The 17,327-nt window shown below is 35.6% G+C and overlaps 2 protein-coding genes across 10 annotated transcripts; one reads left to right on the top strand and one right to left on the bottom strand.

Annotated features, from left to right (window-relative positions):
- Positions 1 to 2,845: 2,845 nt before the first annotated feature.
- Positions 2,846 to 6,120, top strand: LOC111017891 (uncharacterized). The gene is made up of 2 exons (XM_022293780.2): positions 2,846 to 5,069; positions 5,446 to 6,120. The coding sequence occupies exons 1-2, from the start codon at positions 4,705 to 4,707 to the stop codon at positions 5,933 to 5,935; spliced, it is 855 nt and encodes a 284-aa protein (XP_022149472.1). The 5' UTR covers positions 2,846 to 4,704; the 3' UTR covers positions 5,936 to 6,120.
- LOC111017890 (uncharacterized) lies at positions 5,648 to 12,531 on the bottom strand. 9 transcript variants are annotated; one of them, XR_015789319.1, is made up of 8 exons: positions 12,262 to 12,531; positions 11,074 to 11,916; positions 10,833 to 10,910; positions 9,325 to 10,592; positions 7,663 to 8,888; positions 7,452 to 7,559; positions 7,148 to 7,356; positions 5,648 to 5,786 (listed from the first exon to the last, which is right to left on the bottom strand). XR_015789319.1 is itself a non-coding variant. In XM_022293778.2 (5 exons), exons 2-4 carry the CDS (start codon positions 11,872 to 11,874, stop codon positions 9,366 to 9,368), a joined length of 2,106 nt encoding a protein of 701 aa, XP_022149470.1. In that variant the 5' UTR covers positions 11,875 to 11,916; positions 12,262 to 12,531; the 3' UTR covers positions 7,572 to 8,888; positions 9,325 to 9,365. The 9 variants fall into 9 exon arrangements, 2 of the variants coding, with proteins under 2 accessions (XP_022149470.1, XP_087976916.1); XR_015789320.1 differs by having other exon boundaries at positions 7,148 to 7,559; positions 7,663 to 7,720; positions 8,751 to 8,888; XR_015789322.1 differs by lacking the exon at positions 7,452 to 7,559 and having other exon boundaries at positions 7,663 to 7,720; positions 8,751 to 8,888.
- Positions 12,532 to 17,327: the final 4,796 nt, after the last annotated feature.

The raw sequence follows: 17,327 nt of genomic DNA, 5'->3' as shown, positions 1-17,327 counted from the left end.
TTTCTCGGCATCGGTAAATCCTCATCTCTAAAGGCCGATTTTCTTGTAGTAGACTAACAAGTAATAGTTTGTAACTACATGATACAAAAAGTTTAGCGAAAATACTTTGTTGAATCAGAAAATTTAGACCCACTCCCCCTTTCTTTTACTACTTCATATCACTCATTACCAATGTTACCTTAAATAATCACTTGTTAGTCCAATTACTATGCAACACCAACATTAAAACAATAGTACAATCACCCACCACCAACTTATTAGAATCAAAACAAAAAATTTACAGACCAAAATGAAACATTTTCAAGATTCAATAACTCAATTTGCAACTTAACCAAATATAATGGACATATATATTATAAAATATAAAGACGAAACAGACCCAATATTCGAAGATGATAAATCACGACGTTAAAAGTGACCTAAGAAAGCAATATTTAACACATTCGAACATACATCGTGTGCATCTATATATATTATATACCCATCAAACACCAAAATTCCTTATTGAACACCATCATTGGAATTCAATTGGTTAGAAACCCAAGAGTAAATTCTAGGGTATAAATCCATTGGCAAAAGCCAAATAGGTTAGAAGCACGGGGATGATACCACTGGCTCAGCTAAAGGTTGGATCCAATGCCAAAATCTAACGTTTAAAACTAACTGTTAGTAGTACCCAAGAAAATTGATTGCAGCCAACTACAACAAAAGAGAATGGGGCTAGGAAAGCCAGCTCATAAGGACGACAACCAACAGCGATAAAAAAAAGGGCTATTCCACAAAAATAATCATCCACACTAAGCGACAAGTACTTTCAATATAGAAGCCTTAACATACTTTTTGCCTTCTATTTTGAGGGTGTGGGCTATTGTTATAGGAAGATAAAAGAATAACGCACCAAACGACAGAAGTAGAGACCAGGCCAAGTAAGAAGCGCACGAAACCAGGTAAGCACCGAAACACCTCGGTGCCGACCATGGGTCGACCAAAGCGACAGAAGTAGAGACTAGGCCGGGGAAGAAGCACACGAACCAGGTAAGCACCGAAACCTGTCGACCCTGGTCGACCACGGCCGACTCGTGATCGACACCAAGGTGTTTTAGGCCAATTGTCGAGAACCCTCCTTTGGTTCTCCTCGACCCTAATGTAGCCTGATTTGATTCTACCCTATCTTTACCCTTGATCTGATATTAGGCCCATGATGAAACGCACGGGTCCAGGAGTCCAAATCTCTTAAGCACACTCGAATTCGGCTTATGTAACTTCTATAATTCCTAAAAGGATTAGGATTCGACTTCTATAAATAGGAGGGTGAACCAAACCTTAAAGGTACGCTAAAATAGCATCGGAGCCTGTGTGATAAGAGTCACACCGGTCTTAGTGCTATTTTGTTTTGATAGATCTCGTTGATTCCTTTTATTCTAGAAGATTGGTGCAAATTTGGCAGAATCCGAAGAGGCCAAATTTTTACCTCAACACTACTTATACCAACGTGGCAATATAATTAAACCACTACAAGAAATTAGACTTCAAACGACTATAAAAATTATCGCAAAAGCGAAAAGGTCGCTATAGGTGTTAGCGACGCATCTTGTTTCGTTGCAAAAAATGTCCCTAATTTCGTATCTTTTTAATTTTTAGAATGTTTTAATCACATCAAAAAGTCAACTATTAGCGACAAATTAAAATTGAGAAATAGAGAGAGAGAGAAACTATATCGTCTGAGATGGTACGTGGATGGGCTCGATGTCAAGAAAGGGTACAACCGCAAGTGAGAAGGCGACAAAGCCTAGGAGATTGGAACGGTGGGGTATATAGGCAGGGAGATTCAATCGAATAGAAAGGGAGACGATAAACGACATGCAAGAGAGGGGAGGGTGGTGCCCCTAAGTTGAATCGAACTTTCAGATACGCGCTTTTAGAAGGGCGTAGTTGAAAGTTTTAGCACAAACAACATGATTGAAAGTGAACATTAGCGACATGTTTTCAAAATGTCACTAAAACATTATATTTAACGACATAATTTTTTCCAGCATTGGTAAATCTTCGTCCTGAAGGAATTTTTTTTTTTTTGGCGGTGAACTAACAAGTGATAATTTGTAACTACATAATACAACATAATACAACATGGGTAGTTTAGTTGGATAAAATAGAGATGACCTAGCCAAAAAGTTCAACGAAAATACTTTGTCCAATCCGAAAAATTTAGACCCACTTACCCTTTCTTTTACTACTTCATATCACTCATTACCAACGTTACATTAAATAATCACTTGTTAGTCCAATTAGTATGCAACATCAACATTAAAACAATAGTACAATCACCCACCACCAAACTTATTAGAATCAAAACCAAAAATTTAGGGTCCAAAACGGAACCTTCCCAAGATTCAAGAACTAAATTTGCAACTTAACCGAATATAATTGACACACATTATAAAATATAAAGACGAAACAGACTCAATATTCGAAGATGACAAATCACGACGTTAAAAGTGACCCAAGAAAGCAACATTTAACACATTCGAACGTATATCGTGTGCATGTATATACATATATTATATACCCATCAAACACCAAAATTCCTAATTGAACACCATCATTGGAATTCATTAAAAGGCCCGGCCAAGACCAACCAACCCCATGCCAAAATTTCCCCTTTTTATTATTTCTCCACCGAATGAATGAAACTTGAGCCACTGATCAAAAGAGCCTCCCTCTTTGTTGTCAAATTAGAAACCATGGCCTTTTCTATCACATACCAAAAAAATATGTTGTCTTTCTCAGCATTCAATGACTAATATTGAAGCATAGCCACAGAAGAAAGTTATAAAGAAAGGCAAAGAGAGGACCAAATTTAATTTTTTTTTCTTCTTCTTTTTGTTTCCTTTAATGATGCATATGCTAGAGAAGAGCACCAAAAGGGGCTGCGTTTCTCCAACGAGTTGCCTTTGGCCGGCTAAAGAGCCCACCCTCTCCATCATTGCGTTTTCCAAACCCTCCAAAGTTGTAAAAATGAGGGTTTTCTCTACTTTTTAACTCAATTCATACCCTAAGGTTTTTTTCCGTTCATTGTTGGGTCGAATCTTGTCTTACCTTTTCCGCTAAGGTTAAATTACATCTTTTTCTTTTATTTTAGTACAAGGGGATGTCGATCTCTTAGTTAGAAATATATATCAATTACTGCTGACAATTTTTTTTACAGCTAAATGCAGTAGTAGCTGACAATTGTCCTATGAAATTAGATTGTATTGAGGTGGACAAGCTAATTTAGACATTCGTTGATATAATTAAAAGAAAAAGCAAAAAAAAAAAAAAGAAAGAAGAAAAAGGGAAAAATCTAATATGACTAGTTTTTTTTGTAGTGGCACCCTAAAAGAAATGATTTAAATTCAATGGATGATTATCCATTGTGTTATACTCCAAATTGAATTACCACAAATTTTTTATTTAGAGTCCTTTTTAATAACTATTTTATTTTTTATTTTTACAAAAGTTAGGCTTGTTTTTATATAATTTTATTAGTAAGTTTTCATCCCTCTTAAAATATATTTGAATTATTAGTCAAGTTTAAAGTTTTTGAACTTTTTTTTAAAATTGGACTATATTTTAAAAATGTTTATAAAAACTATATAATAAAAGAAAGAACACCAGATGAAAGTAAATATTTCTAAGTTTAGCTTTTAAAAATAGAAAATAGAAAATAAAATAGTTATCAAATGAGGCTAAAATTTATTTGATCAGAAGCTCCCATCTTTCCTCTAATTTGACATTATACACCCTATTATATATTGCCCATAATAGAGCTTACTTCATATATTAACATATAACTCTTCATTTCTCAGTAAATAAAAGATAATTCGTCATTTCTCAGAAAATAAAAGGAAAGAAAGAAAAAAAAAACTTGTCAGATATTTGATAATTCCTTAAATCACTTTTTAGGGTATCAACGACCACCCCTTGGACATAATTTAGTAGTTAAGGTTCGAAAAGAAAAAAATATATATTTTTTATTGTTGAATTATACTCGTTTTGACAAAACATCTATTAAATTTTAACCAAAGGACTAAAAATATACATTAACCTTCCCAATAAACTCCAAATATACTTTTCTTTATAGTAAATTAAATGGTTGATTGTGCGACTAAAAGAAATTATTCGTTAAATCCAAGTTATTAAATTTTCTTGGACACGTCAACAATAAAATTGGCATTTAATGTAACATCAACATGAGAGAAAATCAAAATTTACATGACAAATATCATTAATATAGATATAATATTAATACTAATAATTTTAACTTATTTAAAAAAGGACAAAAAAATCTACCTATTAATTTAAATATTTGTTATGAATTTTTTATTCGATAACCCACTACATCGAAATTTATGATCAAGTCAAATCGAAAAATATAAATTTAATTTTCTTTCTTACCATAATAATAATAATAATAATAATAAATGTAGTATTTGTTAACAATAATTTAAAAATAATAGTCCACACAGAGATATTGATTAGACCCTTGATGTCCACTTTGGCCATATTTATTATTCTTCTTTGTCTCTCTCTCTCATCATAGTTTGGTTTCACTTTTTATCTCTCTCTCTCTTCATTCACATTATAAATAAATATAATATAATATATATATGATCATTTTATATATCCTGCTCTGTTATTTTCAAACAAATTTCCATTTGAGAGGAGATGGCCAGAAGCTTTAACGAAGAAGAAGAAGAATTATCTTTCTGCGACCTTCCTGTAAAAGAGGAGCAAAATCCCATCATTACAGCCGTCCAAATAGCTGATCAAGATGATGATGATGAAGGGTTCGATTTCAAGCACCGGCCGGCGGTGGCGCCGGCGATGTGCGCGGCGGAGGAGGTGTTCTTCCAAGGCCATATGCTCCCATTTGGACGACTCTCCTTCAGTAGCTCTGAAAATGGTTTGAATAATAATAATAATAATTTAGGGAGAAATTTGTGGTTCAGATCGGAGTCTATGGATCATAATGTGTTGAGGTTCAGCAGCAGCAGCCGGAGTAGCAGCACTTCTACGAGCCATTATTCCAGGCAAGCCTTCCAATATTTTCTGCTCTGTTTTATTATTTATTTTAACCATTTTTGTTACATTGATAATTTCTATTTGATGGTGTTGTTTATTCATATGCTTTAAGATTAGTTTTAGTTTGTATCCCGCCCCAACTTAGCTCAATAGTAATTAACACGTGTTTTTGACTAAGAGGTCATGAGTACGAATTTTCACCTCTAGTTTTTTTTTCAATCTTGTCGGTATATTTTTCACTTTTTAGTTTGAAACATGTTTGAATTCGTTGCAAATTTTTATTACTGTTGAATTAAGTTGGTGATGGCTTTGTAACGTGTACTTATAAACATTATTATGTGTCACATAAAACATATTTGAGTTGATTCCCAATTTAATTTTCAGATGTTCCAGCATTAGCAACAACTCAATTTCCATTCCAACGACGAGCAGCTCAAAAGCAAGAGCTGAGAAGAACAACGTTTTCCACTCCCACCCAAGTCCCACGCCCCAAATCAGATCCTTCTCAACTTCCAGTCACCGGAGCCGGTGTCGAAGCTCCTCCCGCTCCCGGTGGCACTTTTTCCGGCTCGGTCTTCTCGGAACGCCAGGAGTAATGGAACTTCACGATCTCAAAACTCGCACCACCAACACCATGGCCACGGCGGTGCCGAAACCAACCGGTACCGGGTCGTTTCTGGGTGTGGTGAGCTGCAAAAGATCCGTCGAGGCAATCCCGGCGGCGCCTGTAAGGAGCAGCAGTCGCAATTTTCAAAAGGAAAAGGAAAAGGAAAAAAAGGCAAAGGAAGGAGAGGAGAGGAGGGTGTCACATCGTAGAACATTTGAATGGCTAAAGCAGCTCTCGCATGCAACCTTGACTGCTGACGAGCCTTAGGGACTCCTTTTTCTTTTACTCATCAACTATGTGCTCTCTCTCGCATGCCTTGTAGTGATGTTTAATCATTTGACTGTTTCTTCTTTTCCAACTTTTTCTTTGTTTAGTACATTTGACTTAGGAGACTTTGTTATATATATATATATATACACAAATTAAAATCGAAAGGGTATGTGTTTGATTTCTATTTAGTCCTTGAAATTTCATATACGATGCTTTAGTCTCTAGTCCTTGATCTCTAATTCCTGAGGTTTGTAAAATAGTTCTGGATTATTGGACTATGAGGTGACATTTCCTTTCATTTTCCCTCTTATTATCTTCTCTCATCTCAGTTGCTTGTTGCAACTAAATTGTTGTTGTCGGTGCTGAAGGTGTTTCGAACCAGTTGGAATTGGAATAGGAAGGCTTCATCTATTTGTTTCTTTTTTGTTTGTTCTTTTACTATAGGTTTAGTGGCAACGAGCAGTGACGATAGAGGAGAAGGGCGATGATGGCAGTTTACCAAAGGAGGAGGAAGGAGAAGAGAGGGATCGTATTAAATTAACATATTTTACCAAGTAGAGTTGAGGTCAACTTAAAACAGTCCACTTAAGCTCTATTTATAACTATTTTGCAAACTTCGCCGATTAAATGTGTTGCTTCTGAAACCTAAAAGACCAAATAAAAACCAATTTCACAAACCCTTTTTCGATTCGGCTTCTCAAGCGAAACCCTTACTCTAAACACCCTTCTAAATTCAAACCAGCATGATTTCAACTACTTTAGATTTTTATATTAAAAAAAAAAAAAGAAAAAGTTAAAAAGCATCCTAAGAATAGAGATTTAGTAGCTCCTATCCCATAGAGCATTGATGATTGAATTTGTTCCATCTAGACGAATGATGAGTTGAATATCTTATCAGAACCATGATAAGGAAATAACTACAAATAATAGGATTTGTTTATTTGATTTTGGGTGTTGTTTGAAAGAGTATAGATTTGGATTAGTTGAGTTTTGGAGTTTTGAATGATTGAGAATTTGAGTGTGTGGTGGAGGGAAAAGGGGAAGTGGTGAGGTGGGTGTCATGATGAAGGTGTGAAATTTGTTTTCAAAAAGTGGAATTCTTTCGTGACTCTCACAACAGCTCTAAAACCAAATCAAACCAAACCAAACATAGACACCGACAAAAGTAAAAGTAAAGGCTGAGGATCAAAAGCTATGCACAAAAAATACCTTTTGATGGACAAACAAACAACGAATTAGAATGTGTCTTGTTAGCATCAACTCCACACGTTGTGTCGTTACGGGTGTGGAGCCTAATCATCGAAAGTAGAAAGACGGTATTTGAGACTCGAAGCATTGAGATTGAAGCATTTGGCGTCGTAATGCTGGCCTTGAAGGTAGGTCTTTTAAAGTGACTCTTGACACGAAGTTTTCATCACCTGCATAAGTTCAGCATAATCTCTATTAGTTCTCGTGGAAAGGGAATTTCGTGAATTATAATTTATTGAGTGATCATTACCAAAATTCAAATTACCTTCAGGAAACAAATAACAAAAGTAACAATTCTAACCCCAACGCCAGAAACAACGAAGTTGAAAAACAATAGTGAAATCATCGAGATATATAAAAATGAGTTGGCGTCCTGCTTAAAAAAAAGCAACACATAATCGTCTCACGGATAAACTATGAATCAAGACTAAGTTTATTTGCAGTATAATAAGTAACACATTATCAAAACCACAAACCACATGCGGCTTCTTTTGAGATTCCATTGCCTCAAGAGCATGCTTCCAAGTTTGGAACCTAGAAATGGCCATGATCAATTAAGATGAGACACGGATTGAGCGGGAGGATTGCAGAACAAGTAGAAAACTGAAGGAAAGAAAATCAGCACATCAGAGGATAAAACCGTGCATCTCATAAGAAGTTTTCTGCAAAGAAGCCAACTGGGTAGGACACTAAAAAATTTAACAAAGTTTGAAGAAAAACATATGAAGTATTTCAATAAAGGATCCAAAATAGCATCATACCACCAAAAATAGGAGTCATAACCATAACCTCGAGAAGTAAACAGTGAAACCGACGCTGGATCAAAGAACTTGAGGAATAGAGCATGAATGAAACAGTGAAAGGCAGTAGGGGGTGGATAATCTAGTCCTCAAGAAATTATAAAGAGTGCATAAATTGAAGAAACTGAAAATGAAATAAATGCATGAAAATTAAAATCTGAGTCTTAACAATATTTCTTATACCTCTATTCAGTACACTCTTATTCCTAGGCTGCCTACAAATTATCCACTAAGAATTTCCATAAGGAGTCCATCTACAGGCAACAACATTTAGATTTCAGAACAATGACTAGACTTGCAAGCCTTTACTTATGACGCAGTCAAATTAAAACTCTGTTATTGGAAAACAGAACTTTATAAAATACAGGACAGTTCAATGAATTATCTACTAGATGGTGTTGTACTTGGAACTCAATGAAAGAACCAGAGGAAATATAAGATGAGATCCCACTGTCGTCAAAGGATGAAATGTACTGAATTTTTCAATTAGGAAAATATAAAATAAGACCGGTCTTCCTTTCTCGTGGAGTTAAATCAAGAAGATAAGTTTCTTGCACTGTTTAGCTCCAGGTGTTTCTTGCAGTATGCAAAGAATTACATAAATGGAGCGCTTGTAAAGTCAAAATTGTCAGTCTAATGCATCAACATATAAACTTATTACACTTTCATGTGTGGCTATTTGTGGTTTTTGTTCTAGGTTTGATGTTGTAGCTGCATACATGTACACTAAAGAACGATAAATATTTTCTATTGCTTAGAATAACCTGGGATGATGATGAAGAGCAAGTTGCGAGGTTTACAGAGGCTGTACTCGTTCGCCTACTTGTAAGGGTTGCACTTCGTGTGGTTTTTGGGTAAGAGACATGCTGTTTCTCAGATTGCAGCAGCCAGACCTGCATTGACTTCACAAGAAATGCAAAAGCTCAAGGCTTCTCCCACTTACATTTTTTCAAACTTGAATACCCATTATTGTTCTATTTGCATTCAACTATTTTATCTATCTTTTTTTGGATAGGAAACTATTTTATCTATCGATTTTGAAATTTTCAATCCAATTATTTGCAACTCCGTAGCTTCAGCAACTCCCTTTCTTTAATTTCTTGCAGTATGGTTGATCATTAATGTTTGATTCAGTAATATGCAGATATGACAGCACCAATGATAAAAATTAAAATTAAAAAAAATAAAAAACCCTTCTAAAATGGTTGAAATACAAACTTCAGCATTATAATCTAACGACTAATCTAGCATTTTGTATTCTCATCCAACCTAGGATGGTGGAAGGATTTACATGACAGATCTAAATAAAAATGCAGTAATTTCACATATGCTACCAACCTATGGATCCCTCTTAGCACAAAGAGGGAACAATTAAATGTTCATCTTGTTTGTCGCCGACCTCTTCTACCTCTAAAATGGGATCCCCCTCCTCGACCATGAGATTTCCTTCCCTGACTTGAAGATGAGTCAGGGTTGAATTGTGGTGGTGCTACGTTTCCTGGAAAGGCTCCAAGTGGGTGCGAGTTGGCTGGATTGAATAGCTGTGTTGCTTCCATGCTTCCTGGGATGGCAAGGGGGGGAGGAGGCTGCAAGTTTTGATTCTGTCCAAACTGTAGTCCACCAGAATGGATTCCTTGTGTCCCGACACTTGTCAAAGGATTTGGTAGGCTGGGTGATGTACCTATGAGCCCCTGTGGATATGCCGCTCCTCCAAAGGTATTCATCATAGGCATTTGAGGCACTTGCTGGGCAGGATTCTGTAATAGCCATGGCATACCATTCATTGGAAGGGCGTTGGGAAAGAATGGATTCTGTTGCTGTTGAAGGTGAAATGGCATTTCAGTTGGCCTAATTCCATTCATTGCTGGGGTAAAGCAGGGGCTGTACGTTGGTGGAAAGGATGGAATAACACCACTTCCATTGATAAAACATTGCTCTGCTGCTGAAGGGTTTGGACAACCACCATGATATACAAATGGAGCATAAGGAGGGCCATTGTGCTGGTTTTGATTGGAAGATGGCTGAACCATATCCATCTTTGCTTGCTGGGGTGTGTGCTGAACAAATTTGCTGCCCTCAGTCATCATTGCTTGCTGGGGTGTGGGCTCACCGTAATTTCTGGACTCATTGGGTATCTTTGCATTCTGATATGTACGCTGACCAAATTTCCGGGCTTGACCAGAGTTTTTCTTCTTTCTAGTGTTGTTTCCATTCCCATTTTTCTGATTGTTATTCGTAGACCTCTTAGCCAACCTCTGCATTTTCTTGAACTCAAGCTCTTTCTCATCATCTGAAAACTCATCATCATCTGACACCTCTTCATCATTCACTCCAGATGCATCATACCCTTTCTTGTACAGGTCTTTGTTGTTGAGAATATAATCGGCAAACTCCAGAACAAAAGAGACGCGAGTGCCTCCACAAATCCCAGTAGGAACTTCACTTTCAGAATTGTATCTTACGGAATAATAAGGATATTTTACTGGTCCAAAAATTTCATCTATCAACCCCAATGGGGATCTAGTTTCAGTTATCCAGAGGATAGAGCCTTCATTAAGAGGATTGTGCTTCTCAACACCCTCTACAATGACTTGATTGCCAATTATCTGAAAAGTAGAAACATAACATAGAACTTATCTAAACTCACCAAGTACAATTGCACATCAATACTTAAAAAAACCCACCTCTTATAGATTATTTAGTTTCATAAGCAAGAAAAACTATGTAATGGGCAGACAGAGAAAGAATTGGAGCATTATTTACCGTACTTTTTTTGCATATTGAGAGCATGAAATTAGAAAAGAAAATTATTTGTCGTATAATTCTAATAAAATTAAGGAGCTTACTGACAGAACAACTCCAACAGGAATAATCTGGTGTTGTGGCTGCAGTGTGGCATACACCTGAGGAACTGGAGGAAGAACCTGCAAACAAGCCAAAAATGAAGTAATACAATAATATTGATTACTAATCAATTACGTTAAGGAACATCAACCATGGGTATCTTATCCAATACAGTCTCCATCTGATTACTCAAAAGTTCAAAAGACTACCAGCAAGCATCAAGGATGAAAACATAAAACGAACCTTAAGCTCATTTTTTGAACTAATCGGCCCTCCTTCAACACCAACCTCTTCATCATCATCAATGTCCGGGTCCCCACCATCACCATCCCACGCAACCATTTGATCTGTAGAAGCCTCTTCATCTTCATCTTCAACATCCCTTATCTCACCTTCTTCGAGCTCACCGATTTCTCCATGTCCCTCCGCTTTCATAGTGAACTTGTTCTCCTCTTCTTCATCATCACAGCTGCTGTCATCGCTGCTAGAAGACGATGAATTTTCTTCCTCTTCATCTTTTTCATCATTGCGGCCTCTGCCATGGCTACTGCTACTGGATGTTGTAGCTGAACTTGTGCCCTCAGACTCAACATCACTTTCACTCTCATCCTTTCGACACTCTAAATCAATGTTCCCGGTGCTTCCAGACCCAGTGACCAAACTAACCTTAGACATCCCTTCCTCGATTATGCCATTCAAATCCCTAGACTTATCAGAAGCCTCAATACTAGCCTGCACAACTGGTACAGACACGGCAACAACCGGCTGAGCAGGCCCTTCGACAGTTGGATTGGACACTGACGCATTTGCTTGATTCAAATGAACTTCTGCTTTAGGCAGAACCGTTTTTGCATCAACCATAACAGGGGATGTTAATTCCTCGATCCAGTCGTTCAAAGAATCGTAGTCTAGAAAGGAATCAGCAAAGGAGTAATCGTTAGCCTTCAAATCAAAAGGGTCAAGTGGCTCCGACTTCTTAAGCTTCGAAGGGTGGAGGGCGTCGGGGGTAGATACAGTGGTGGAGTTCGATGCAAACTCTACCATTGCAGACGTCCAAAATTCAGACTTGATTCAGGAGAACCGTTTCTGCATTGGCCATAACAGGGAATGTTAATTCCTCGATCCAGTCGTTCAAAGAATCGTAATCATAATTATAAAATTGAAAATATTAGTAACACATTTATTACATTAAACATGCTTAAGACGGCATTCCATTAACTAATAAATGGTTCAAACAAGAAGAAACTCAACTCAAAAGAATGTGTTATGAAAAACAATATTATTAAACAAAGCCCCAAAAGATATACTGATAGAGTAAGCAAAGTGCAAGCCCCTCTCAATTCTCCACCACCTTATGTAGGTTTACTAATGCCATGTAAATTAATGCTAAATACTTCGCACTAAATGAGTCAAAAAAGAAAAAATAAATACTTCGCACGAATGACCGGTCGGCGAACACGAAAAGGGAACACGAACGGCGGAGACTGGTTAAGCGAAGATGAACAGCGAAGGCAAAGAAGCCGGTGCCTCGACGGCGAAGCGAAACGGCGACTCGGCGAACGGTGAACGACGAAGACTGCTCGGCGCGGCGAAGACGACCGGCGACCGGCGAAGAGAATAATCGGCAGCGGAAAAAGAGGAGAAATCGAAGAAATCTGCAAAAGGGACTAAAAGGAGTGACCGCGCAAAGACTAATTACAACTGTAGGCTAGGGTTTGTCAAATTTCAACCTAAAATTAATTAATTAATTTTCTAATTTCTAAATCTAAAGTCAGCTTTTAAAACTAAAAATTATTATGTTAATTAAACTTTAAAAAAAAATGTTTTCAAAATTTTTTGAAATAATTTGTTCACTTTTTTAACTCTCTAATACATGTCTGAGTATAGCTCAGTGGTAACTAGTATATATCTCCAATCAAGATGATTTTGTATAAAATATCTCAGTATTTTGATTCGTAGACAATGACTTTTATAACCATGGTGCAACATTAGGTTTTAGAGCACCTTTTTTTCTAAAGTGGTAGTCTATTAAATGTTGTAGTTGCAAAAAAAATTGTAGTATATAAATCCATGTATTTTTTTTAAACCATGGTTATATCGATCTCTCGAACATTAGGCTACGGGTTTTCTAAAAGTTTGTTGAATATCTAAAAGCTAGTATAGTTTATTTCATATTTTGTAGTAGTGATTTGAATTAGAGACTTCAAAGACGCGAGCTCTTGATTCTTTGGTTGCTTGCCTTGGGTAGATCTAGTTGAAGTTGGTAAAGGCAGCCTATAAAAACTTTCTTGGAGCATCACCTTCCCTCATGTTCTATCGTTCACAAAACAATAATTCAAGTTCTTTCAATATTAGGAACATGTAAAATATTTTTCAAATTCACAGAGACATCGTTAGTATTATAGGAATTGTGTCTCACATGAGTAATCAAGAGTTTGGAACCATCGCCAACTGTTTGAGTAATTGAGTGGGTGGAAAAGTGATGATGAATAATGTTGGTTGAGTTTTAGTGACCGATAAAAGGAAAATATTAATGAAATCTTGCAACAAGAGGTTAAGACGCGAAAAGAAGCTAAGAAAGCAACAAGCGAAGAGAAAGAGATTGTGCAATGCGCAGACTTTGTGGCCACCACATTATAGAACATTTGTGGATTAACTCCCTAATAAAGATCGGCAACTTGGGGTCATTGGTCTGGAACTCACGTTCTTGTAATATCTAACAATCCCTGAACTTTGTCAAATTCTTGTCATATGCTTCTTGGCCGAGACATCCAACTCTTTGACGCCTTGGTACTATCTTAACATTTGTCAGGCTTGTCCTCTCTACCATAGGATTCTCTTCTTCCTTTGGAGACGATTGAACAGCCATCGTTGGAGTCAAAGCAGTGCATGTTCTAGGCCAAGAAGGCGCTGCTGAATCAAGTGCTCGACCTTGGTATTTTGCCTTCCTTTGCTCCCCTTGGCATCTCCATAAACTGAACATCACTATCATCCTCCTGAGTGGAAGAACTCTAGCAAAAGGTTGGCTCAGTCTCAATACTAATCTTTTCTTGCACTGCACAAGCAGACTTCAATACCGAACGCCTTCTGTAATGTTGTAGCAGGGTTAACCACGGCCTATGAACACCTGGAACAGTAGCCTCTAGGGTGTGCCTTGTCCAATTGATGTGGCTGCCGTATAATTTTGTTCTTCTTCAATGTTGCCAGTGAATTCACCGTCCTCATGAAACACAACTTCAACCAAATCAGTAGCTAAATGGTCAATCTTTTACCTTTTTGGAAGGCCTCTTATTTGTTTCAGCACAAGTGGTCTCTCGGATTGGAGCTGGTGGAGATTCAAAATGCGGCAAACGCATTGCTTTGGACGGTTCCTCCTCATCTTCTTCTTGGAGCTCAGTAGCACCACTTTCCTATTCCATTTCCTTGTTTTGGATTTTGGCCACCAAAAATTTCGAACCATCAGTCCCCACACTTAGATTACCTTGCGAATGGATAATTTCTCTTAGGGTTTTCCGGTGAGATATGGGCAGACATCTTCGTATGGGTCGAGTTTGGGCATAATCTCACCAATACATGGTTTTGTAGCGTATGGTTAATGTGTCAGCCGAATTTCAAACCGTATTCAGGAACGAAAATTCTTCTTTATCGATCTTTAAGTTATTTGACCCTATCAAAGTTCTTGCTCGGCACAAAATAAATATGTTCTAAAATTAAAATAACTTAAAAAAAAAAAAAAGTTCACAGAAGAGTGCCCGTCCACCGAGTTCTAGAAACCAAACGAGGAGCCAATTAATTACTAATTAATGCATTTAAAAAGAAAATAGAGGTTTTGCTTCTGTCTACTTGATCTTCAAACTAGGGTTTTACCCTTTTGATCGTTAACTTTATAAGTATTACCCATATTGTCTTCCAAGTCTGTCTCATAACTTTGCAATTTTGAATGGATCGGACCATTGGGACTTTAACTTACTGGAAACAATCGAAGTCAAAAGTTAAATAACAATATCATCTCACCTACTCAAAATTGTTTGAACCTTATTCACCAATTTTGTTTCTAATTACTTAAAAAATAAAAACATTACGTAAAGGTCCTCATTTGACAACATTTCCATTTCCATTTCCTGTTATTTTTTGTAGAAACAGATTTGTTTCCTAATTCATCCCAGATTTGTTTCTAAATATTGAGAAATGGTTTTAAAAAAATGTGCCAAATTTTGGAAACTACTTAGCTTTTTTTTTTCTGCTCTCTTTTTTTATATAGTTTCAGAGCGTGGTTCGTTTAAATATAATATAATGTAACTTAAACTGCAATGTGGATATTTAGTCCGTTGGTTCATACATCATCTGAATTCTCATTAGCGGCCCAGGTTGGATTCGTATCAAAATTATTACTTTTTTTTTATATTTTTTAAACAAAAAATATATATTTTCCATTTATTAAATTAAATTATTTTGAAAATTGATTAAGCTATTATATTTTCTTAAACAAAAAAAAAAATCTATTTTTCAATTAAAAATATTTTGAATTTTTTTATTTGTATGACCAAAAAAATATTTTCTATTTTTTAAATTAAAATATAATTTTTTATTTTTCAAGCATATATCATATTTTTTTTATATTATATCTAATCAATTTTATTTTAACTAAAAATAAAAATAAATCAATCTAAGTTAAAAGACGGATATCTTCGGTTAGGTCATTGAGGTTTGAATCTCCACTCTCACGAGCTATTATGCAAAAGAAACTAAAAATAAAAATAAGACGGAATCAGTCATCAAACATAAATGGTTACCAAATATATTACTAAAAAAAAATAAAAAAACAGGAAGTGAGAGACGAGAGCATTACCAAACGATTTCTTTATACCTCATTTTATGTCACATTTTTTGAAATTTTGGTCATCGCAGGACGTGGACCTGATGAAGTGGTTTTCTTAAAATTCGTTTTTCCTATCAGATATAAATTTCCAATTTCACACGCAATTCATAGCAAAGTGAATGTTGAACTCTTTTTGTTCCCATCACTTGAAAGGTTAGATTTCCACAATTTCCTTTTATTTCTTAATGCTCCTCGTGTTGCAATTTCCTTTTATTCCTATCCTATCCTTTCCTATCTTATTTCTTTTGATTCTGCCTAGGTTTTGAGGTGAGTCACGTGCGACCAAATGAACCTATGAGGTGCGAGTTTATGCAAGATAACACTTACAAGAAGGAAGAAACACTCTGACACTCAAATCACTAAAGTATGAGCTCAAGTAGATGTTCTCGAAGCAGAATTGTATGCTTCAATGACTGGAGTGATGTTATTTTTAAAGTGTCTGAGGTCGGTAGGTCGGTAGGAGAGGCCTTAGGTAATTAATACATATATATAATGTCTTTTTACACTATAATTATTCCTCTCATTATTTTATTCCACTAACTTTTCTCTTATTCATTTTGTAATTTATACTATTTTCATTTTACTAAGGCAAAAAGGAAAACAATATATACTTTCGATATAACATGTGGGGAGAGAGGTCGAACTCACAATAATTGGAGATACATGTCAATTACCGCTAAGCTATGCTCACTTTGTCAAAACAATATATACTTTGGTCCTTACTCTTTACTTTCTTTCATTTTTGTTTCAACACTTTTAAAATGTTATTCTCAATTTTATTCATTTTAGTTTATATCAAAATGTCTAGTGTCTCTCTACATTTTTAGAAAGTGATCACTATAGTCCCTATTTGCATAATTTTAGTTTAAAATTTTATATATAATAGAAATTATTTAATTCATGTGGCTACATTTCAAAAAATTTAGTAAGTGAAATGTCATGAAATTATGATAGATAAAAATGGAAATGAAAAAGACGAAAATGCACCCTTCAAAAATTATAAGACTAAAATGAATAAAAGTTGAAAGTATATATATCAAAATAGACATTTTAAAAGTCATATTGATATATCAAATATGAAAAAAAATTATAAATGCAAAGAACGAAATAATATTTAAACTTATAATTAATTTCTACAAAGTCACTTTTGGTAAAAAAAAAAAATAATAATAATAATAAAAAACCTCAAGATAAATTAAAATTGCCGTGGGTATACTTGGATGAGAAGAATAATTAGAAATTTATGGACAAATGTGTTCATAAAAAAAAATTCAGAGAAATATAATGGTTAGAATTTCTCTCTTTCTTGTCATTTTTTTCTTCATTTTACCAAAACTTAGATATCAAAACCCCATTCTTGAACTACTTGGGCTTGTAGTGAAAAATGATAGTTCTTTCCATCTGATGGGTTGGCCCGGTTAAACTTTGATTTTGGGTCAAACTTAAATCGTGCCCGAGCCAGATTTGGGCCTCAAGCCCATAATGCCTGTTGACCAGGCTGAGACGTAGGCGTAGGAGGTTCCAAATAAATTATTAAATAAATAATTAAAAAAATAATTCATGAAGATGATGTGTTTTAAGACTTTTTTTTTTTTCAACTCGTAACCTTTTAATTAGA

The sequence above is a fragment of the Momordica charantia genome, assembly GCF_013281855.1.
Source record: "Momordica charantia cultivar OHB3-1 chromosome 2 unlocalized genomic scaffold, Mcharantia_2.0 BLBB01000002.1, whole genome shotgun sequence".
NCBI classification, from domain to species: Eukaryota; Viridiplantae; Streptophyta; class Magnoliopsida; order Cucurbitales; family Cucurbitaceae; genus Momordica; species Momordica charantia.
The sequence above is the reverse complement of the archived record's forward strand: the minus strand, read 5'-3'. Positions and strand labels throughout refer to the sequence as shown.